We start from the raw sequence: 23,023 nt of genomic DNA, 5'->3' as shown, positions 1-23,023 counted from the left end.
AGTAACTGTTACCAGTTGCTTGTAACGGATTATTCCAGAAGAAATCGATGCCTATTTACAGTCTTGTTTAACTACCTGGGGGTCGTGGCTGGCGACTTCAAGTGCTGCCCCCACCAGCACACCACCTCCCTCACATCTTTTCCCCTCCTCCTCTGCTTTCCAGGGAACCCCACCAAGAGCCCTCAGCCAGGAAGACACCTGTGCTATGACAGCGATAAAGGCCAAGAAGGAGAAAGTTGAGGACTGCTGACAGCCCCGCCTTCTGTCCGGGAGCTGCTACCTCGACCTCAAGCCCTCCCTCCTCTTGTGGATTTGCGAGTTGCCCCCTTCCCACGCTGAAGCATGGTGGTGCAGGACAGCATGGACACCCCTGGCGTGCCACTGGAGCCCTTCCTGCACCAGGTCGGAGGTCACCTGAGCGTACTGAAGTATGATGAGTACACGGTGTGTAAGCCCCTCATCTCCCAGGAGCAGAGGTTCTACGAGTCCCTGCCACTGGCCATGAAGCGCTTCACTCCGCAGTACAAAGGTGAGTGTCTGGGCAGTCCCCTGTGCTCAGTGTCCCCGCATGGGGCCAGCACGGGGCGGGCGCACACACCTGCCACCTCCTCAAGCACGGTGGTGTGTTGAAGTGTTGCCATGGAGACCTGCCCCTCTCCACAGCCCAGCTGGTCTTCACAGCCCCAGTTTCTCTAAACTCTTTGAGCCTCCAGGCCTGGAGTGTTATGCCATTTGGCGTCCTACGAGTTAGCTCAAGCCATCAGGCTTCGAGGAATTGAGAATGGGATAAAGTGATTGCCCAGCCCCACCCCGCCCCGATGGGGCATCCTGGTCTGTGCTTTGGGAGTGCCATGGCTGGGTCCTGTGACTGTGGTTGGTAAACACAGGACAGGTGGAGACCTCCTTCACCTCCCTCGGGTGACCCAGGTGCATGGCAGGAGCCTCGGGTCTGAGACAGGTTATGGAGGGGCTGGTTCACAGTGTGTTTGGGAAACCAGAATTCCCACCCTCATCCAAGGGCAAAGCCGGGGCGTTTCCGCGGTGTAGCTGGGGAAACAGTGCACGGAGCGGTGTGTGTTCTGGATCTGAGCACAGAGTAGGTTCTGGGGAGAGAAGGCTGGGGTGGGGGGGGGAGGGCTGCTGTTTGCTGACCTCCGGACAGGGGCACTCTGTGGGCTGCCAGCATCCGCGGGGCAGGCTGTTTTGTTCACATCCAGCCTTCGGTAAAAGCGGTTCACAGGGCTCAGGGCAGGACTCTGCCAGCCGCGGGCCCACAAAGGGATACATACTCAGAGAAAAGACCTCCTTTAGAGGATTTTAAACCTCTAATAAGTCAGTTAAAAACTTACCTGCATTTCAGTGACGTGGATAACTGGGAAGGATGGGGCCTGTCTTCATCAGTGTTTCTCAAAGTGGGATGCAGGATCAACCAACTTTACCAGAATTGCTGGTGTGTGTGCGTGCGTGTGTGTGTGTGCGTGTGTGTGTGTGTGTTTAAACGCAGGCTCCCAGGCCCCATTCAAGACCTCTGAATCAGAATCTCTAGGGTCAGTGCCTAGGAATCTGTATTCAGTATGCTCCAGATTCAGACCCACTGAGAGGGGCCCAAGGTCTTGAGCCCTGGGCATTGCTTCAGTCATGCGCTGCCAGCACATCTGAGAGTCTGAGATAAGACAAATGAGAGACAGGGGTGGATGGCTGGTGTACAGCCTTTGCAGGCCTCCCCGGGGGCCCTCTGGGTCCGCAGGCCGGTGTTGCCCATCAGCTGTGGATCACTGCCCATCTTGTCTGAGCACCCACTGGAGCTAACATCTGGCCCTTCACAACTGAACTCAAGCCAGCAAAGGGGCGGCAGGATCTCGGGTGGGGTGGCCTCCTGCCCGCAGCATTTCACGCTGGTTTGACACAGCTCTGGAGCTGAGACAGTCTGCCAGGGCAGCCCCAGGGAGAGCGGGGAAGTGAAAGAGGCCGGTGGGTTTCCAGGACAACATCCTGGTGCCCTCCCCGTTCCCTGTGTGCACAAGCCATCCTCCATTTGGCGGGGGGGGGGGGGGGGGGGGGGGGGGAGCGGGCGCGGGGGGGTTAGGACCGCACCACTCTGGGGAGTCTTGGGCACTGTCGACTCTCCAGACCCCTCCTCTGCCCTGCTTCCCTCTCAGGTTGGGCCCATCCTGGTACCACCCGCCTTGGGGCCCTGCTAACTTGATAGATTAATTCGAGTCATCACTTCATGCATCAGTCTTTGCCTTGGGGCTTCATTCAGGAGATGATGTTTGCAAACAAGTCGGGAGGGGTCGGGTCAGGGAACCACAGGACATCTCTCAGGTGAGACCAAACAGGCTGGCTGAGGGTGAGGGTGAGGCAGAGCCCATGGGCTGGCGTGACACCCAAATAGGAGGTTTCGATGATGCAGAAACGCTGATTCCCTCACCTGCCCGAACACGATCCACGTGGTGCCAGCATCCAGGCACCACCCAAGGAAGCGTACGTCTGAGGAGACACTAGAAAGGGCCCAGAAGTGGGACCCTCAAGCCCTCAGACGCCAGGGTCAGGGAGCTGAAGTCAGGTTTGGGATGGGAAAGGGTCCCTCGAAGGACCTCAGGCTGTGCGGGCATCTTGTTTCACCAGAAAAGAAAAGTAATATCGGCCAACCCGGTTCACTCAGTGCCAGACACACTGGAAGAAGTTTCCATGACTGACTCGTTTAATCCTGACAACAGTCCTCTGAGGAAGGTGTTTCTATCATCCCCATTTCACAGGTTAGCAAACTGAGGCACAGAGAGGTTACCCAACTTGCCTCAGGCCACACAGCTAGTGAGGCAGAGCCAGAGTTCAAGTATGGCTCCCAAGTGTGGGCTCTCAGCCCCCCAGGCCGGCTCCACCAGTGACTATCACTGAAGAGACAACTCCTCAGATGCCAGTGCTCAGGGGTCACCCAGCCCAACGTGGGAGGGGATGTGACTTGCCCAGGGTCACTCAGCTAGTGGCCTCAGGTCAGGGGAACTCGAACACCCACAAGGCTGCCACAGGGGTCTCCCTTTTCTTGCTGGTGGGAACAACCCAGAAAGAGAGGCTGTTCCTGACGTGGCCGCCGCATGCCGCAGAGCCCGCCCTCTTCCTTCTCACTCCCTGCACGGTGATGGCAGTGGACTGCTGGGCAGGCACGTCGTTCCCAAGGGCAGCTTCCCCGTGCCAGGAGCTCATCTTGGACCCTTTGCTGGGTTCCTTGGGCATGACAGCGTCTTGAGGCTGTGTCCGTCTGCCTCCCAGTCTGCCCATCGGCTTTGGGTGAGTGAGGACATGCTCCTAGGTCAGGTTGGTAGTGGATGAGCCAGATTCATATTACAGACGGCGGCAAATAAATGTTCTCATGAGCTTAAAAATAAGTGCATGACAGAATACTTACGGAAGCAACTCAGCCAAATCGAAATTGCTGAGATGCTCTGGGCACGTCAGCCAAGGCAGTGAGCACTCGTGTCTGCCCAGGTGCTTGGGGGGCTGGTGAGCAGGCAGACAGGGCCGGGGTCCCCCACTCTCCTGGCCAGGCAGGGACAGCAGAGTGTTGGGAGCCCGTGGGCCGCCAAGTCCCCATGGACACCCAAGGCAAGCACAGAGGCCAGCCAGCTCCCCCTCTTCTCACACCTGGAGGGTAGGCTCTGGGGCCTGGGGGTGGTTCCCAGGCCAGTCCTCCTCCCCGGAACAAGCACAGTGACCCTCCCGCCAAGAAGTCTAGGCTGGAAATGTAACACCGTATCCTTGGGCTTCTTGGCGCTTCCGGCCCTCGGCACTCTCACGAGGTGGTGGCATCGTAGCCTCTCCGTTCGCTCCTGTGGAACAGAAGGACCAGAACAAATGTGACTGGGGACACAGCAGGAGTGTGCCTCGTCCACACACGGGTAAACATAGCGTGATGACACAGGAGTCTCCCGATTAAGTCCCAGGCTCAGTACGACAGCCTGTTCCGTCTCCCACATTCACGGCTGGCGTGGCCTCCATCCCTTACCAGCTGTGTGACCTCGGGTGAGTTATCGATCTCTCTGAGCCTCAGTGACCACAGTCAAGTGACTTGCAGGCTTAGTGATCAACAAAATGCACAGAATGCTGGCACACAGTAGGTGTAAAAGACCAGGCAGTGGTTATTACTACCGTACTTGTGTCCCTGACCTGCCATCAGCCCCCTGCTCTCATGAGCAGGACAGCCCTGGTGGGCTTGGTCTAGGGATGCAGGCTACTGTCCAGGTAAACTACAGAATGCTCTGTTATGGTTACTATCATGATCACTTCACGGGACACTGGGGCCTGGGATGAGCTAAGGAAGAGCAGAGTTTTTTAAGGAACTGGAGGGAACCGAAGGTCACGCTCAGGCTGCAGGATTAGGGCACTGGGAACCTGAGATGACAGGCCTGGCCCAGAGAGACCACTGAGCTAGGCACAGATGGGCCTGGAGCGTGCCTCGCTGAATTATAGAGCAGCCCTGAAAATGAGTGTCTGCTCTGAGCAGCCCAGGAGGGCCGGGCAGGGCCGCACGAGGGGAAATCGGCTGCCTTGGCTGCTGGTCCAGCAGAAATGACCACTTAAACGCTGAGAAGGTGACCAAGTGGCCAGGGGAGGAAAGCAACACCTGGGAGGATGTGACCACAGACAACCCTCCCATCTGTCAGGGTCCCAGCGGAAAATGAGCAGTACATGCCAAGGGAGTTAAATAAAGAGAATTTTTCAAGGGACTATTCACAGAATCGCACACAGGATTAAGGGAACAACTGGGGAGACTTCCCTGGCAGTCCAGGAATTAGGACTCCATGCTTCCACTGCAGGGGGCATGGGTTCGGTCCCTGGTTGGGGAACTAAGATCCCACATGCCATGCAGCGCTGCCAAAAAGAAAAGGGGGGGAACAACTGGGGATGGTGAGGCAACCAGGGAGCGGCACGACTGGAAGACTGTAACCAACCCCAGGCCTGAAGGGCCAAGGTGAGGGCATGGTAGAGTTGAGCAAGAGGGAGGCTGCAGAGAAACACAGCCACGGCAGAGCCACGCCGCAGCAGGGAGGGAACAAGTGGGATAAAGCCCCAACCTTTCTCCTCCCCTCCCCCCATCTCCAGCCAGTGTCCCTCATTGGCCCAACTGTCAGGCAAAAGAGCCATTGGTGCAGGCTTCCCTGGTGGCGCAGCGGTTGAGAGTCCGCCTGCCGATGCAGGGGACACGGGTTCGTGCCCTGGTCCGGGAAGTTCCCATATGCCGTGGAGCGGCTGGGCCCGTGAGCCGTGGACGCTGAGCCTGTGCATCCGGAGCCTGTGCTCCGCAACAGGAGAGGCAACAACAGTGAGAGATCCGCGCACCGAAAAAAAAAAAAAAGAGCCATTGCTGCATGCCAGAGTCAGCCCCCAGGCACAAGATGGATGGAGAATGGGTTGGTAGAAGAAGGAGCAAAGAGAGGGTCCTCACGGCATCAGCTGCAGGAAGAACAGGGAGCAAAGGACTCTGTAGAGAGCCGGTTCTCTCAAAAACATTCGTGTGGCCGTCTCCCGGGCCACGACCATGAGTATCTTCCACCTTCACCAGAACTCTGGCGAGGCTGGGCACCCACAGAGGGAGGGCTGGACCCTGCCACCAGAGCGAGAAGTCCAAAGAACACCAGAGAGCCATTAACATACAGGCCAGAGCCAATGACCTGACCTGGTCAATGTCCTAAAGGAGAAGCTCGGCTAGCGCATGGGTTCCATGGGTGTCCTCACATCCTTCGCTATCACAGCCAGCGACTGGAGTAGGATGTTATGCCTGGATTACAAACACCGGTGGTTAGGAGGTACCATTGGAGAAATCTCACACGCCTTCTGTTTTCTATCAAAGAACCACATTCTGTCCATAATCTTCACGTGCTGTGCGTCTAACCGTAGGCAATGGTGAACGTCAGTGTGAAAGCCAGGGATGGGGGGAGGATGAAAGAAGCACCAGGAGGCCCAGGAGGCTGTTAGAGGAAGGCTTCCTGGAGGAAGCTGCTCAGATACAGGTTAACAGAGGGGAGAGCCAGGGTGTCGAAGGAGGCAGAGGACAAGGGGCGGGAATGAGAGGAGCCCCCGGCTTCCCTCACTGCCACTCAGACGCGGGGGCCCTCTTTGCAGAGGACCAGCTCGGATGCCCCAGGTTGGGCCCCGGTGGGGTGCTGCGGGGTGCCTGGGTGGTGTGCTCGCGCACGGAGGAGTGGAGATGTGAGGACAAAATGTACGCAGCTGCTTTGTTTCAAGCATGAAGGGGCAGGGAGAGGTGACGAAGCAGAAGCTTTGCCAGCATCCATACGAGGCCATTTTCTGCAGGCTCCGCAGCTCTAGGCTGATTCTGGAACAGGATCGGGTTGAGGCCAGTCCCCGTAGCTCTTCCTTGAGAGACGAGCTGGGGAAGGGGGGCAGTTGACCACTGCCATTAAACTATAGTTTAAAAGGACATCACACTGCATCCACTCCGTAAATGTCATCTGGTTTCTCCATCCCTCCCCTTCTGCAGGCACCATCACTGTGCACCTCCAGAAAGACAGCCGAGGCCATCTCAGCCTGGTTGCCAACCCACTGAAGGAGATCCGGGGGCCCTTCCAGGTCTCCACGGAGTCGGCGGCCGTGGCCATATGGCAGACCCTCCAGCAGGCCACCAGCAGCGGTGGTGCCCTCCCCCTCCCCCAGTGGCAGCACACCCAGCTGGCACACTCACTCAAGGAGAGGTGAGGGCCACTTGGCAGGATGACAGAACCCGGGCCGCATGTCCCTAGCAGGCACCAGCACTGCTCCCACCTGTGCCCAGGCCGATGGCTCCCCATTAGAGCCAGAGCCGAGAAAAGGAGAAATTCAGATGAAGGCTCTGTCTAGAATAAGCCACGTGACCAAAAAGAAAAAGGAATGCGTTTTCTTCGGTGCCACTTCTAGAGGGAGGATTTCAATTCATTTCATCTCGGAAGTGGATGCACACGCCGAGTCCTATACAGAGCAGACATTCAGTGTATATTTGTTTCATTAAATACCTGTTTCACTGAGACCATGAGGTGTCTCTGGAGGGGGAGAATGTGCAGAGCAGAAACCCCAGAAGAGTTGACATAAAGGAAAAGTGTGGCTAATGCCTCTCTAAAATCACCTTCTGTAGCGGTCAAGCCTGGAGAGGAGAGAGGTCAACTGCAGTGCTCCGTGGGGCCCTGGAGACTCAGGCGGGAGCCCAGGGTCCTTGGACAGTTCTCAGATCAGCTGACCTTTCTCAGATGAAAAGGATCCCTGGGGATTTTTTAAACTCTTATGGGAAACAAAAGGGAGCTAATACAATGAAAGTACCTCCCTTCCCCAAGGATCTAATTAAGCCTCCTGGCTTGGCGTCAGGAAGCGGTGCATATTATCTCCATGTTACAGACGGGGAAGCAGAGATGCAGAGGGCAGGAGAGGGTGGACCCAGGACCTATGATTCTTCCCCCCATGGCATCTGAAGCCACAGTAACAGCCTAACCTCCAGCCTTCTGATTCCAGGCAGGGTCGCCACCTCTATACTGTGTTGCCTCCAAAGGGAGGTAATGACCCAGGTCATTTACAAGTGAATTTAAACCGCCTCAGCCCCCTGAGGAGGTGACGTGCTCCGGTGAGTTATTCTGGACTTTAGAGAGACCCCTTCGAGGCCTGCAGCGTGGCCTGATCTGGTGCCCCGGGGCCTGAGCAGGGCCGGCAGGGCACTCCTGAGAGTAGCCAGGGAGAGTCCACATCAGGGTCCAGCCAGGAGAGCCCAGCCAGTCACAGGGGCCCTGACTGTCGTGTGCTCCCCCCGCCCGCAGCCCAGCCACAGCACTCCTGAGGTCCAAGCTCCACCTCAAGGCCCAAGTCCCCTCCCTGGTGGAGGATGTGAACGGGAACCAGACAGAGAGGAGAAGCTTTAACCCGTGGGGCCTGCACTGCCACCAGGCCCACCTGAGCCGCCTGTGCGCTGAGTACCCTGAGAACAAGAGGCACCGTATCCTTGCCCATGACCCGCCCGCCCGCCCAGCCACCACTGCGCACGGTGCTGTCAGGGGCGCGGGGCGGTGAAGGGAGTGATAGACAGACGTTTCGGGGCAGGGCCAAGGGAGGTGTGGGTAGGGAGAGACAGCCTGATGTGAGAGAGAGTGGGAGGCACAAGCCCTCCCACCTGGGACCTGGGAGAAAGCAGATCTCTCCAAAAGAAAAGCCAGAGGCTGGGGAAGGAGGAATGCGGGAAAAGCTGAACAGAGTAAGCCTGTTCGGGCCACTGACTGTGTCTCTGCCACCTGGGCAGTGGGGATGGACAGGGCTGGGGTCTCTGTGGGCAGATAGGAAAGATGACTGCCACGCTGGGTGGGGGTAGGGGTGCGGGTTCGAAGGGAGAGTGGGTCCCTGCACCCATTCTCCCTTTTACACCTCCCACAAACTCAGTGAGCAAATTCAGGCTTGAAATGCCCCCCTTTTGTCACCTCTGGGCTCCTTCCCACGCACCGGTGGCTGGTTTCTCTGTATTTACTAAGACATCTGCAGCCCTCATCCCTAATAAGCTTTTGCAGGATAACTACTCTGCTGGAATTAATATTCCTGCAACTCATCTCTGAAGCTAATATCAACCCACTTCTCCCCAAAAGGTATTGGCCCATTCAGTGACTCGAGGTTTTAGCCTTATGATTTTCTGCCATAGCATGTAAATTGGGCATGGTCTGCCAGGGATTTCACTCCTGAATTTAAATTACAACCTCAGAGCAAAAAGGGAAAGGAAAAAAAGCTCACATCCTCATCAACTCCCCCTAAATAAATGGACTTATGAAAGCAGCCTGCAAAGTTAATACCTTGAATTCTTCACAGCGACTGACAGGCTGGTCTGTAATGAAAGAAATGGGAGTGAAGGGATGGGGCTCAGAGGAGGGAATCTCCAGCCAGTTTCAGAGGCCTGCTAACCGCCTCCTGTGGGGCAGTGGCCTTTATGTCCTCAGAAGCCTTCCTTAAAGTAGCATGACCAGGGTTCCTGCTGCTGGAAAACGTCGTGTCACAGTACAAGCATCCCTGCATCTTAGACCTGAAGATGGGGACCCGGCAGCACGGGGACGATGCGTCGGAGGAGAAGAAGGCCCGCCACATGAGGAAGTGTGCACGGAGCACCTCGGCCTGCCTGGGCGTGCGCATCTGCGGCATGCAGGTAGGTGGGGGACATCTGCGGGGCTGGACATCCTGGCATGTCCACTAGGGGCAAGGATGTCTCCCAACCAGATGCTGCTGCCCCCCGCAGGACCCTTCATTTTGTGGGGGCAACAGAGACGGCGGCCAAGCACCTCTTTCACCAAGAAAACGTGTATCCCGGTCTAGGACACACTGGGTTTTTTAAAGAGCGCCTTTCAGGATAGTGATATCAAAACCCCACCATTTGGGGGGAATGTAAATTGGTGCAGCCACTATGGAAAACAGTGTGGAGGTTCCTCAAAAAACTGAAAATAGAATTGCCATATGAAAAAAAAAATTAGAATTGCTATATGATCCAGCAATCCCACTCCTGGGCATATATCTGGACAAAACTGTAATTCAAAAAAATACATGCACCCCCTATGTGCGTAGCAGCACTTTTCACAATAGCCAAGACATGGAAAGAACCTAAATGTCCATCGACAGATGAGTGGATAAAGAAGATGTGGTATATATATATACAGTGGAATATTACTCAGCCATAATAATGCCATTTGCAGCAACACGGATGGACCTAGAGATGATCATACTAAGTGAAATAAGTCAGACAGAGAAAGACAAATACCATATGATATCACTTATATGTGGAATCTAAAATATGACACAAATGAACTTCTATGAAACAGAAACAGACTCGCATAGAGAACACACTGCAGTTGCCAAGTGGGGGGGAGGGATACATTGGGAGTTTGGGATGAGCAGATGCAAATTATTATACATAGGATGGATAAACAACAAGGTCCTACTGTATAGCACAGGGAACTACATTCAATATCCTGTGATAAACAATAATGGAAAAGAATGTATATAACTGAATCCCTTTGCTGTACAGAAGAAATTAACACAACATTGCAAATCAACTGTACGTCAATAAAATTTTAAAAACCACCATTTTTAAACTCATCTCAGGATCTCTGGCAGTTGGAGCTTTCCATGTGACCACGTTGGTCCTGCCCATGTTGAGAGCAGACCTTTGATGACAGTGTGCGAGCAGGTCTGGGAGAGAACTGAGAGAAAGCTTCTCTGCGTGCTCCGTTGGTTCCTCGTTCTCTTGAACCATGAAGCTGAACCCTCTCCTTCTCAGATGCTGGCGGGCAATCTGCTCTTTGAATCGTTACTGGCCATTTCCTGTTCTTTCTCTGCTTTTTCTGCTGCTTCTTGCTACCTCTTCTCGTTAACAAAGTGGGAAGGTCGTAACCTGCAAAGCCCAGCAAAGGAATGGTTAATTTTTTTATTGCCCCGACTCCACACTTCATTTTTGCTGTTCTGATGTGGCTTATAGCCAAGACTGCAGGAGAACAGGAGGAAATAAACTTCCTCCAGAGGCTCACTCTTAGAGTCTATCTACTAAAGCTAAACCAGACACGGATTTGATGGTAATCGTTATAGCTTTCCTTAATTGAAACTGCCACCCCTTGAAGCTGGAAGTTGAGTCTATAAATGTGTGGCACAGATGTCCCTAGGAAGGCTTGGAATACAGTCCTCAAGAGAATGGAGTGTGACAATTTGTGGAGTACATGGAATCTCTCTCTGGACCTCAAACCTTCTGAAATTGATCTGATTTATTTACAAAGAGATGCCTGTCTTGTGCTTAGGAAGGCTAATTGTAACAGCGGATCTCCAGCCCTCCAAAGGCAACACCAAGTCGATGGTATCTTTCTGATTTTTTTTTTTCAATTCCTGTTTTCTGTAAACATATCATGTAATCTGAAGGCAGGGAAGACCTGAGAAACTGTCTTGGTCAGGTACGGGCAGCCTTTTCCAGGTGTGCCAGGCAGAGGTGTGCCAACTCACCCTCTGGCCATGCCAGCCACTGACCTCCGTTCAGCCTCTGCCCGCCTCTGTCATCTGAATGAAATGGGAGCGGCTGCCACTGTCTCCCGCCTCGGCATCTCTCCTCCATCTGCTCCCTTCCGGTGGCCAAGACATGACAGTGGAGGGGAGAAGGGCTGATGCTAAGGAGAGGAGCCACCAACCCCACAGAGCTGCTGCGAACCCTTCCCTGCTCCATCCAGACTCCCCTCAATCTCACTGGCTGCCTGAAAACTCCATCCACACCTGATCTAGCCTGTCTTTTCATCTCCAAACAATTCACCCCACTCTACCCCCAGAGCCATTACGGTTTTCTTAGAATCTGCAGAGAAAGGACTTCATAAACTTTGTTGGGGGAAATTTTAATCTACTTGGCTTTCCAAGACCATTGGCTGTGATTTCAGATTCCCACTAAAGCGTTCTTGCTTGGGTTTGCTAATATTTAAAGAGGGCCAGAAGCCAGGGTTTAAATCATGGTTTGGAGGTTGACATTGGAAATTCACAAGAAAGGAGATCCAAACCTTTTCCTGGTGGGCGGAGGGTCACCTTCATAGGATGAAGGATCTTTAGACCTTGGATTCCTATTAAAGGCTTGCACAGAAAGCATTTTAAAATGTAAAAGTGACACTGGTGCTTGATGAAAGGTCATCCTGCCAGTCATTGCAGCCATTCTTGCCCTGCATCTCTAGAAATCTGTTTATATATTAGGTAGTTTGTGATGCTGCCCCTGTAGCAGATGTGATTTTTTTTTTAAGTTTGCAATTCTTCACATTTTCTATCTTCTTTTTAATGTAAGGTTTATCAAACCGATAAGAAGCACTTTCTCTTCAAAGACAAGTACTATGGAAGAAAACTCTCAGTGGAGGGCTTCAGGCAAGCGCTTTATCAGTTCCTACACGACGGGACCCGGCTCCGGATGGAGCTGCTAGAGCCCATCCAGCGCCAGCTCCGGGCCCTCCTCTCAGTCATTAGGAGCCAGAGTTCATACCGGTTCTACTCCAGCTCTCTCCTCATCATCTACGATGGGCAGGAGACTCTGCAGATGCCCCATGGCAGCAATGTCGTCAAAGTTGACATCCGGATGATCGACTTTGCTCACACAACATACAAAGGCTCCTGGAATGAACGCACCACCTACGATGGACCAGATCCAGGCTATATCTTTGGCCTGGAAAACCTCATCCAGATCTTGCAGGATATTCAAGAAGGAGAATGAGACTTGTTGGGTCCATCCAGATTTTTCTGGAGGATAGCTCTCCAAAGGGGCCTGTTGGTAGCTAGGGTAGTCTACACACCCCTGAGATGTGTCTGTAATAATTACATCTACATTCAAAAGCCATCTCTATACATGGCAGGCTATACTAACAGCTGCTAAGGAAACCAGCTCTGGAGGTGATTCACGTACCCTGGCATCTTGCACTCATGCCGGTCGTCGCAGGCTGCACGGCAGGATGAAATGGCGCCTTTCTGGAGTAAAGGGTGGGGTGCAGAGGAGATACAGGCCAGCATTACAGTGAGATTCTGGAGTGTTTGCATTTAAAGATGCTTTCTTGGTGTCATGCTGCAGTCTCACAAGCTGTAAGGCAAAAAAAAAGAAAAAAAAACCTTACTTGAGGAAACCTGGAAGAATGAGTTCCCTAGTTATCGTTTTTCTGCTCACATGGGCTGCTGGCTCCCAGGGCAGACAGAGCTAACGAATGTCTCTTACCTTCCTCAGAGGCACTGTTGGTGGGGCAGGGTGAACTGGGACAGATCTGCCCATCTCACCAGCTTTGTCCCCAGGTTCTGAATGGACAAGGACAATCCCAGACACAGTACTGGCAAACTAAGACCCCAGCTTCCCCATTTTGGCCCGTGGAGAGGCGGGTCCCACGGGAAGTGATGATTTTGTCAGATTCTGACCATGAAATGCAGCTTCCGGCGGGGGTGAACTACACATAAGGAAGATGTGAACTTCTACTCTCCAGTTCTATTTATTTATTTAGGGGGTGGGGTGGGGGAGTCAGAAGAGAGGAGCCCGGAGGACCCAGGAAACCAGGCAATGTTTATGAGACGGGTGGACAAGTGTAAATACGGAACTGAGAGCAAACAGTTCTAATTAATTGCTTCTTCTGCAGCGTGGAAACCTATTATAATGCCCTCGAGTCAAGCACTGAGATACATTACCCAATTAGGGAAATAAATTTGTTAATAAAATTGCTGAGGTCACCAGCGATTATTTGGTGTGCATCATTACCCTTTCTGTTTGTTGATTCTGATCATGATACTGTATGGTAATTCCAATTTATGGGTGATTAAAGTATACACAGCAAGAACACTTCACCGATTTCCTTGTAATCCTTCGGGGAACCTGGGTGAGAAATGGTGGCTAATAAAATATCTGCGTGTATCACAAGGCGGGCACCATACCTGAGAAATAAGTGGTCCTTTCACGTGAACCTTATACAGTACAAAATGAAACCATCTTTGTGTTCTCATAGCTAATTATCATCAACTTTCAAAAATTCGCACCAAAAAAAAAAAAATCCACACCAGTAGAAGGAAAGAGTGCCTGCACAATAAAAACTTTTGTTTAATTTTAGTTTACATTATATGGATTTCCAAGCGAGGTAACTTGCCTACTCATGTTTGGCCGAGGTAAAGATGTGAGTGATTTGCGTGCCCTGCGTCCACGGTGGAGAATTGAGTCAAAGCACGCTGAGTGGCAGAAGGAAGTCAGCCGAAAACAAAAGATTTGCTAATGATGAAAGGGAGCCCGATATACTGCTTTTTCTGGGTCACTTCCTTGCTTGAGAACCTGGTACCACGTCAACCAAGTCCAAAGCTCCCTGGCTGAGCTTCTGATTTCTGTCCCCATTCTCTGCCTTTTGTACTGTGGGAGCTGCCTGAGGCTGAGGGGAATGTCAGCTGGTATCTAAGTCTTTTCGGACTGGCCACCCATGTGGCCAACCATGCTGCAACTGCTCTCCGTGGCTGGCTCCAGCTTCCTGCCGATGTGCTGACCCGCTACCCCTTTACCCCACGGTGCCCTTCATGGGCAGTCTTTTTCCTCCTCTGCAAATCTTCTGAGGTTCAGCCCAAATGATTCTCTCCTCCTCCTGAAGATATCACCAACAATAGTGCAGTTTGCTGCAAGGGACAAAGTTGGCTACCGTTTTAGACTGTTCTTCCTAGACTCCTGGACTCAGAGGGGCAACTGTGGTCTGGAAGCTTGTGTGAAGCTTTACAGATTCAGCAACTTGGCTGAATGAGTCCACCCAAGTATCGCAAATCTGGGTAGAGGGAGAAGAACAGAAAGATTCAGAGAGAAGAGAAAGTGATGGGTGTGTACGTGTTTGCTCTCCAATCTGAGTTTACTGAAAAATGGCAAAAGGGTGAGGGAGCCCCAGGTACCCAGCAATCTGTAAGCACAGCCCTGTCCTGCTCAGCTGTTCCCTGCTGTTCTCTTTGCTAAGTGCTATGGATGATCCAGCTCTTGGGAGCTTAGATTCTAGTTGAGGCAAGAAAAACACAAATGAACTGACACAAACCACACAGTACATACCTAATGATACAGCGGATTAATCCACATGGTACAGGTGATCAATCCTGTAATAAAGTTGAACAGGTTTGCGGAGAGCTGAGTCATCACGGAAACTTGGAGGAGGTGAGACTTCATCTGGGCCATGAAAGGTGACAGGAGTGGAAAGGGGCTGGGGCATTGGTGAGGGGTGGGGAGTGGAAGGAGGGAAAAATCCAGCAGGCTCGTGAGTCTGTCAACAGACCAGCCCAGTCAGGGTGGGGGTTTTGTGGCTGGGAGTAGAAGTGAGCAGAAAGATGGAGTGAGCCCAGATGGTGGAGACCCTTGGAAATCTGGCCAAGTATCTCATTCATTTGTTCGCGATTTCATTCATCTGTCCTTCCTTCCCTCCATTCATCCACCCAAAAGATATTTTCCGAGTGCCTGGTGCTTGACGCACGGTGCCAGGGCCTTATAGGAAACCAGGAAGTGTGGGGATTGTGATGTTATCCTTAAGAACCTCATGACTTAATGAGAGAGTAAAGACCCTCATGTGAAAATATCACGGGTGCTTCAACAGGGGATGGGGGCCGTTTGCTTAGCAGTGCAGAGTGCTACACAGGAGAGCAGAGGCAGTGAGGACTCCCTGCCACATGGGGTGATCACAGAGGTGAAGCTGAGCCTTGAAAGGGAGGCAGGTCTGAAAGGTGATCAAGAGGGGCGGGTGTTCCAGGAAAAGGATCAACAACCACAGGAACGGGGAATCAAGCATTCTGCTCAGGGCACAGCAAGTGGCCTGTGTTGACCACAAAAGGATGATGTACGGGGCACCGAGGGAGATTAAGATGGAAATGGAGAAACCCCAGAATGTGAGAGTTAGAAAGGGCCTCTGGGGGCTTCCCTGGTGGCGCAGTGGTTGGGAGTCTGCCTGCCGATGCAGGGGACATGGGTTCGTGCCTCTGTCTGGGAAGATCCCACATGCCACGGAGCGGCTAGGCCCGTGAGCCATGGCCGCTGAGCCTGCGCGACTGGAGCTTGTGCTCCGCAGCGGGAGAGGCCACAGCGGTGAGAGGCCCGTGTATTGCAAAAAAAAAAAAAAAAAAAAAAAAGAAAAGGCCTCTGAACCTTCCGCCTCTACTGCCAGCTCTCACCTGGAACACTGCAAGAGCCTTTCTTCCCCAGACTGGGGAGCTCTCTTCGTTTTTGAACTGAGAAACACACAGGTAGTAGTCAGAGGAGGATAACTATTTTCAGACAATCTCCAAATATCAGTGGCTTCACATTTCGATCCACTTGGGGGTTGGCAGAGAGTCTCTGCTCCACACAGCCATCCAGGGATCCAGGATCCTTCCATCCTGTGACACCACCATCTTCAACCACAGTCCTGAAATTTAGACAGCATGGAGAAGGCAGACCTCATATCCCATCCTGTGGCCCTACCCAGATGGAGTCGCGGGGCTGAGATTACTTTAATTGTGTGCACGGGATGAGGAAATGGGTTTGATGAGAACCTAGCATGTCTCTACTGTAACCTTTCTCCATAAACCTCACATCAAATTGATACCTGACTTATGGGGGGAGAAACAGAGACATAAAGAGCAAGTGGGTGGGCGTGTGGGGTTAGCAGGGGACTGTTAGCACCAGAACTGGGGATTCTGACCCAGATCCTCCCCCAGGCTATGTCCTCACACAATGAGTGTGCCCAGAGTGCTGGCAGATTGGCTTAGCCTCTCCCCAAACTCAGTTTCCTCATCTGTCCCACGGGACCTCTGACTCGGTCCTCAAGACAGGTGATGGGGAGAAGCAGCTGCTCCTGACCCCCACACACACACTGGCTGGGGTGCAGGGACAGGGGCAGCCTGGGAGACAGTCAGCCAGCCCCACGTCTCTCCCTCTGGAGTCCCCTGTGTGATTGAAGAGGAAGCTCAAAAGCAGAGTGTTACTACAGTTTTTCCATAATGCAATGTCATCAGGAAGGCCTGGGCCTCTGGGCAGCACCCTGGCAGCCCCATCACTCTTCCCAGCTGCAGAGAACCTTTTAGACCATGCTGGAAAGGGCAGGAAGCAGTCTAATAAAACACATGGCAAGGCAAGACCACTCCCAGCATCTCTTCAGAATGATCTAAACTTTGGACTTTTGATTTAAATCTGCATCCTCTGTGGCCAAAACATAAAACAGAAGATGAGGGAAAGAACAAAAGTGAAAGTGTGGGTGCCAAGAATCAGAGGGGAGGGAGGGAGGGAGGAAAGCAGCTCTGGGATGACACCAAGTCAGGCGCCGGACAGACAGGCTGACTTGCACCCAGGTTGGCTCCTTTCCATTAGGCATTGCTCAGAACCCCTCCCTTCTGTCACTAAGCTGCCCTGAGATGGGACAGGAGGTTTGAGAGCTCATCCTAGAACAAACTCCAGGAATCTACCCACCCCCGATTTGCCCTTCACCTTTCTCCCTCAGACCTCTAAAGAGTGGGTGGGAATGTTCATTGCAGCTCTATTTACAATAGCCAAGACATGGAAGCAACCTAAGTGTCCATCGACAGATGAATGGATAAAGAAGATGTGGCACATATATACAATGGAATATTACTCAGCCATAAAAAGAAACAAAATTGAGTTTTTTGTAGTGAGGTTGATGGACCTAGAGTCTGTCATACAGAGTGAAGTAAGTCAGAAAGAGAAAAACAAATACCGTATGCTAACACATATATATGGAATCTAAAAAAAAAAAAATGGTTCTGAAGAACCTAGTGGCAGGACAGGAATAAAGATGCAGACATAAGGACTTCCCTAGTGGCACAGTGGTTAAGAATCTGCCTGCCAATGCGGGGGACACAGGTTCGAGCCCTGGTCCAGGAAGATCCCACATGCCACGGAGCAACTAAGCCCATGTGCCACAACTACTGAGCCTGTGCTCTAGAGCCCGTGAGCCACAACTACTGAAGCCCGTGAGCCACAACTACTGAAGCCTGCGTGCCAGAGCTGGTGCTCCGCAACAAGAGAAGCCACTGCGATGAGAAGCCCTTGCACCGCAACGAAGAGCAGCCCCCGCTCACTGCAACTAGAGAAAGCCTGTGAGCAGCAGCAAAGAACCAACACAGCCATAATTTAATTAATTAATTAATTTTTAAAAAAAGATGCAGATGTAGAGAATGGACTTGAGGACACGGGGAGGGGGAAGGGTAAGCTGGGACGAAGTGAAAGAGTGGCATGGACTTATATATACTACCAAATGTAAAATAGATAGCTAGATTCCATATATATGTGTTAGCATACGGTATTTGTTTTTCTCTTTCTGACTTACTTCACTCTGTATGACAGACTCTAGGTCTATCCACCTCACTACAAATAGCTCGATTTCGTTTCTTTTTATGGCTGAGTAGTATTCCATTGTATATATGTGCCACATCTTCTTTATCCATTCATCCGATCATGGACACTTAGGTTGCTTCCATCTCCTGGTTATTGTAAATAGAGCTGCAATGAACATTGTGGTATATTACTTTTTTTTTTTTTTTTTTTTTTGCGGTACGCGGGCCTCTCACTGCTGTGGCCTCTCCGGTTGTGGAGCACAGGCTCGGGACGCGCAGGCTCAGCGGCCATGGCTCACGGGCCCAGCTGCTCCGCGGCATGTGGGATCTTCCCGGACCGGGGCACGAACCCGTGTCCCCTGCATCGGCAGGCGGACTCTCAACCACTGCGCCACCAGGGAAGCCTTACATGACTCTTTTTGAATTATGGTTTTCTCAGGGTATATGCCCAGTAGTGGGATTGCTGGGTCGTATGGTAGTTCTATTCATAGTTTTTTAAGGAACCTCCATACTGTTCTCCATAGTGGCTGTACCAATTCACATTCCCACCAGCAGTGCAAGAGTGTCCCCTTTTCTCCACACCCTCTCCAGCATTTATTGTTTCTAGATTTTTTGATGACGGCCATTCTGACCAGTGTGACATGATATCTCATTGTAGTTTTGATTTGCATTTCTCTAATGATCAATGATGATGAGCATTCTTTCATGTGTTTGTTGGCAAACTGTATATCTTCTTTGGAGAAATGTCTGTTTAGGTCTTCTGCCCATTTTTAGATTGGGTTGTTTGTTTTTTTGATATTGAGCTGCATGAGCTGCTTGTAAATTTTGGAGATTAATCCTTTGTCAGTTGCTTCATTTGCAAATATTTTCTCCCATTCTGAGGGTTGTCTTTTGGTCTTGCTTATGGTTTCCTTTGCTGTGCAAAAGCTTTGAAGTTTCATTAGGTCCCATTTGTTTATTTTTGTTTTTATTTCCATTTCTCTAGGAGGTGGGTCAAAAAGGATCTTGCTGTGATATATGTCATAGAGTGTTCTGCCTATGTTTTCCTCTAAGAGTTTGATAGTTTCTGGCCTTACATATATGGAATCTAAGAAAAAAAAAAAAGGTCATGAAGAACCTAGGGGTAAGACGGGAATAAAGACACAGACCTACTAGAGAATGGACTTGAGGATATGGGGAGGGGGAAGGGTAAGCTGTGACAAAGTGAGAGAGTGGCATGGACATATATACACTACCAAACGTAAAATAGATAGCCAGTGGGAAGCAGCCGCATAGCACAGGGAGATCAGCTCAGTGCTTTGTGACCACCTAGAGGGGTGGGATAGGGAGGGTGGGAGGGAGACACAAGAGGGAGGAGATGTGGGGATATATGTATATGTATCACTGATTCACTTTGTTATAAAGCAGAAACTAACACACCATTGTAAAGCAATTATACTCCAATAAAGATGTAAAAAAAAAAAAAAGAGAGAGGGTGGGCACAGGTAGGCTGGGAGACCTCGGTTTATTCTAACGTCCTTTCTCTTCAGATTCCTTTGGTGAGAGATGACTGGTTGCCAGGGCCTGTTGTCAGATAGTGACTAGTGCTTGGAGGGAAAAGGGAACCAAAACTGAGAGGGCTGCTACTTTGAATGGGGACCAGGGAAAGCCTCTCTGAGGTGGCATTGAGTAGAGAGCAGAGTGAAGGTGGGGAGGCAGGTCCCTGGGGCAGATGACAAGACATCTCAACAGAGCTGAGGGGTCTGGATGTATTAGGCTGAAATTTAAGACCCCAGCATCCCCCAGCACACCTCCAACACATACGTATCTTGAAAAAAAGCTCACCTCCAGAGAAAGGCAGCAGTCTGCTGCCAGCATGACCCTTCCAGGGGCACTAAATGACTAGGTCCTCCAGTGCAAATCCGGACCCACTTTTAATGGTAACGTATCTGGGTACTGCAGCCAATCATTTCCTACAGTTGAAGAAGCTGAAAGAAGAAAAATCAGGCAATTGTGCCCCACAATACAGCTAAGTATATAATTCGGTTTTAATGTTTACATTATTAACAGCAGCATTACAAAATGATATTTTTACTTTCAAGCGATTTAAATGTGCGATTCGGTGTTTCAGTGACTGGGATCGTTATAATTTGAAAAACTGAAGCAGCGCTCCCTCCCTCTGCTCTCCTCCCCCTGATGGTGCCTGGTTTCTATAAAGAGCTAGTAGGGCTCCATAAAGCCCAAATACCCATCCTAAATGGATTGGGAGGTGCAGCCCCGCTGGAGTTTTTCAAGGAGCCAGGGGAGGCTGCATTCAGTGTGGAATGAGCGACAGTCAGCAGGTGAGTGTTAACATGGTCATCAACTTCCAGAGGGGCTGGCACTGCCAAGCCACATTCCAGGCAACGCCTATTAATGTGCACAGAATGGCACCCGGTGACTGACAAGCCAGTGAGCCCAGACTCAGGCTCCAATCACCCACAGGCATTGGGGGGGCGGGGGTGACAAGGTAAAACAAGGCCAGAGATGCCCCCAGTGTCCCCTGGGAAAATACAGAAACACACCATGCATGCAGTTCACAGCGATAATGCTGCACGGAGGCCTGAAGAGGCATCTGATGGAGGGGTAAGTGCACAGGCTCTGGAGTCAGTCAGCTGGGGTCCAGGTCCAGGCTCTGCCACTTACCCACCCGGTGACCTCGGCAAGTCCTTGTCCTTTCTGTGCCTCAGTTTCCAACTCTGTAAAATGGGGATAAAAGTGGTACTTTTCTCTGAGGTCCATTGTGAGGACCAAATGAGTCAACAGGAAGGCCTTTAGAACAGTGCCAGGCACACAGCAAACACTCAGTACGTGTCAATTTATCATTATAATTCCCATTTTAAGATGACGAGCTGAGGCTCAGAGTGATTAAATAGCCCACCCAAGTTTGGCTGCTCCAAACGCCTTTGCCTTTGCTGCCCCTCTACCTGGAAGTTGCTTTTGCCCCTCGTGTGACTCAGGTCTCTCTCAAACACAAGCGCCTCCAGGCCACCCAGACCCCGCCCCCACCCCAATCACTGTGGATGTAGCACCCTGACTTGACCCCTCCCTGGCACTTATCACATCTGAAATGATCTTGTTCATTTACTAAAGGACTGAATACGTATAAAGCATTATGATGGTTATTGTTATTGTTATGGTATGTTAGCTTGGTTGTTGTCTGTTTCCTCCCACTTAAATGTAAAACCCGTGGGATCAGGGCCCTCACCTGTTTTGTCCACCACGTGGAAGGAGCTCAGGGCTGGCTTTGTGGGTTTGTGATCTGAAGGCAACCCCCCCCACCCCGGCCCCCAGGTTAATGCTCTGCTGTTACTGTCTTGAAATTTTTCATAATTTTTGAATATGGAGCTTCACATTTTCATTTTTCATTGGGCCCCCACAAATTGTACAGATAGTCCTGGATGAATGAATGAATGAATGAGCGAGTCCACATTCCAACCCACGTCTATCAGCCTCCACAGCCTCACTACTGAACCATCAAGTCAGACAAGCCTGCAGTGGGGGGAAGAGAGGTGGGTACTGAACCAGGGCAACAACAGGCTGATCCAGAAGATGCTGTGCTGGGGAAACGAGAGCCTTAGAGGCACTGGTTCGGATTTCCCCTGCTCCACTTGTTCTTCTCAACCTCTCCTTGTGCTTCCGCTTGTGCCTCAAGTTAGGTGAAAGCCATGTTACTCTTTCTCTTGCTGAAGACAGAGGGACCTCTATCCCTGCCTCCCAAGACACCTGTTGGCCAGCCAGGTGCTCTTCAAAGCCACAGCTGTGATGGGGCCTCAGGCAGAACGACAAGGCCTTGGGGCACCCAGCACAGCCCTAGGTACCTGGAGCTTGATACTGATAGTAAATAGATATAACCCTCCTCTTTGGGCCTCGGGACAGCCATCAAAACTATGTGGTTATAAGTATGTTACCCAGTCCAAGCTCACTGCACGACAGGCCAATAAATCGAGAGACGAGTTGTTGGGGCATGGAACAGTGACTTTATTCGGAAAGCCCACAGACTGAGAAGATCGTGAAGTAGTGTCCCAAAGAACCACCTTCCCAGAGTTAGAATTCAGGCTTCTTTTATACCAAAATGGGTGTGGTTGGTTGCTGCAAACTTCTTGGTGCCGGAATCCTTTGTTCTTGCAGCTGTCCACATAGGTCCAGTCTTAATGCTCCTGTAAACCTCCAACAAGACAAATGGTATCCTCTGTTCTGCAACTTTTTATCTCTGTATGAATGGAAAGTGTTATACCTTTAAAGGTCAGAGCCTTGAGAATGGGCTATCCTGTATATCTCAGGCTATAGGCAACACTCTTGTAGCAAAAGCAATAGATACAAGGGTTAAAGTAAAAGAAACAGATCCAATATGGACTCAGATTTGTTCTTCCCCATTACAAATACAGCTGTGGTGAGAGTGGAGCAGGTAGGTACTGTTGGGCTGGGAATGCGTTGGGGGTGCCCTTGAGCGCCTCGTTTTCCACTCCCCCTGAACTCACCTCAAGTGGGCATCACACACCCTGGGTCCCCAAAGGTTCTCATTCATAGGTCTTTACCCTTAAGGACTTCAGACAGTTCAGAGCTGTTCTCTGTTAAAACCACCCACTGATTTTTCCTCCTCCCTCTTCAGCTCTCCCATTCTGCCCCAGGCCTGGCTCTTGCTATGGAAGGAATGTCCCTCCATTCCCACTTATCCAAATTCTAACCATCCTCAAGGCCCAGCCCAAATGCTATCTCCTTCGGAAGCAATCCCTGATCTTCCACCTCCTTATCTCCTGAACAGCTAGAAGTACTAGTTCTTTCTCCAAACTCCTAGTATTCCCTAACACTTCAATGAAAGCCCTTGTCACTTTTAACTTTGTGTTTTGGTTATGTATTCACTTCCTGACTCAGGGCAGGAGTCTCCTGGACTTATGAATTAGGCAAGGTGAGAAGGAAGAGGTTTGCGGGAAGCCAAGTGTGTGCACAGGATGGTCCTGGCTAAATTCAGGCAGTAAAGATGCAAAAGGGGGCTGAGACTTTCTTAAGGAAAATCTGGAAGGTGGGGGTATCTTTTGAAAAGAAAAATCAGAGCATCCCACATGATATGCAGCTGGAGATGTAGAAGAGAAGGCTTGGTGAGACAAGTTTTTCCAGGCTGAATCAACCCAGATGACGTTGCTCAAGCAGGGAAAAGTAGCTGGCTTGGGGAGGGGGCGCTCAAAAG

General features: G+C 51.2%; 1 protein-coding gene across 1 annotated transcript; it reads left to right on the top strand.

Annotated features, from left to right (window-relative positions):
* The first annotated feature begins 342 nt into the window (after nt 1-342).
* On the top strand, nt 343-12,226 carry IP6K3 (inositol hexakisphosphate kinase 3). Its single transcript, XM_065885354.1, has 5 exons — nt 343-529; nt 6,500-6,710; nt 7,797-7,972; nt 8,982-9,157; nt 11,807-12,226. The coding sequence occupies exons 1-5, from the start codon at nt 343-345 to the stop codon at nt 12,224-12,226; spliced, it is 1,170 nt and encodes a 389-aa protein (XP_065741426.1).
* The last annotated feature ends 10,797 nt before the right edge of the window (nt 12,227-23,023 follow it).

The sequence above is a fragment of the Phocoena phocoena genome, chromosome 10, assembly GCF_963924675.1.
Source record: "Phocoena phocoena chromosome 10, mPhoPho1.1, whole genome shotgun sequence".
Taxonomy (NCBI): domain Eukaryota; kingdom Metazoa; phylum Chordata; class Mammalia; order Artiodactyla; family Phocoenidae; genus Phocoena; species Phocoena phocoena.
Note: the sequence above shows the minus strand (reverse complement) of the source record. Positions and strands in the feature narration are given on the sequence as shown.

Bases quoted from the DNA above. Each gene is read 5' to 3' on its own strand.
- IP6K3 (XM_065885354.1), top strand. From the start codon at position 343: ATGGTGGTGCAGGACAGCATGGACACCCCTGGCGTGCCACTGGAGCCC. The intron at 6,711-7,796 runs GTGAGGGCCACT...CCCCGCCCGCAG, and splicing joins GCACACTCACTCAAGGAGAG to CCCAGCCACAGCACTCCTGA. The intron at 7,973-8,981 runs GTATCCTTGCCC...TAGCATGACCAG, and splicing joins CCCTGAGAACAAGAGGCACC to GGTTCCTGCTGCTGGAAAAC.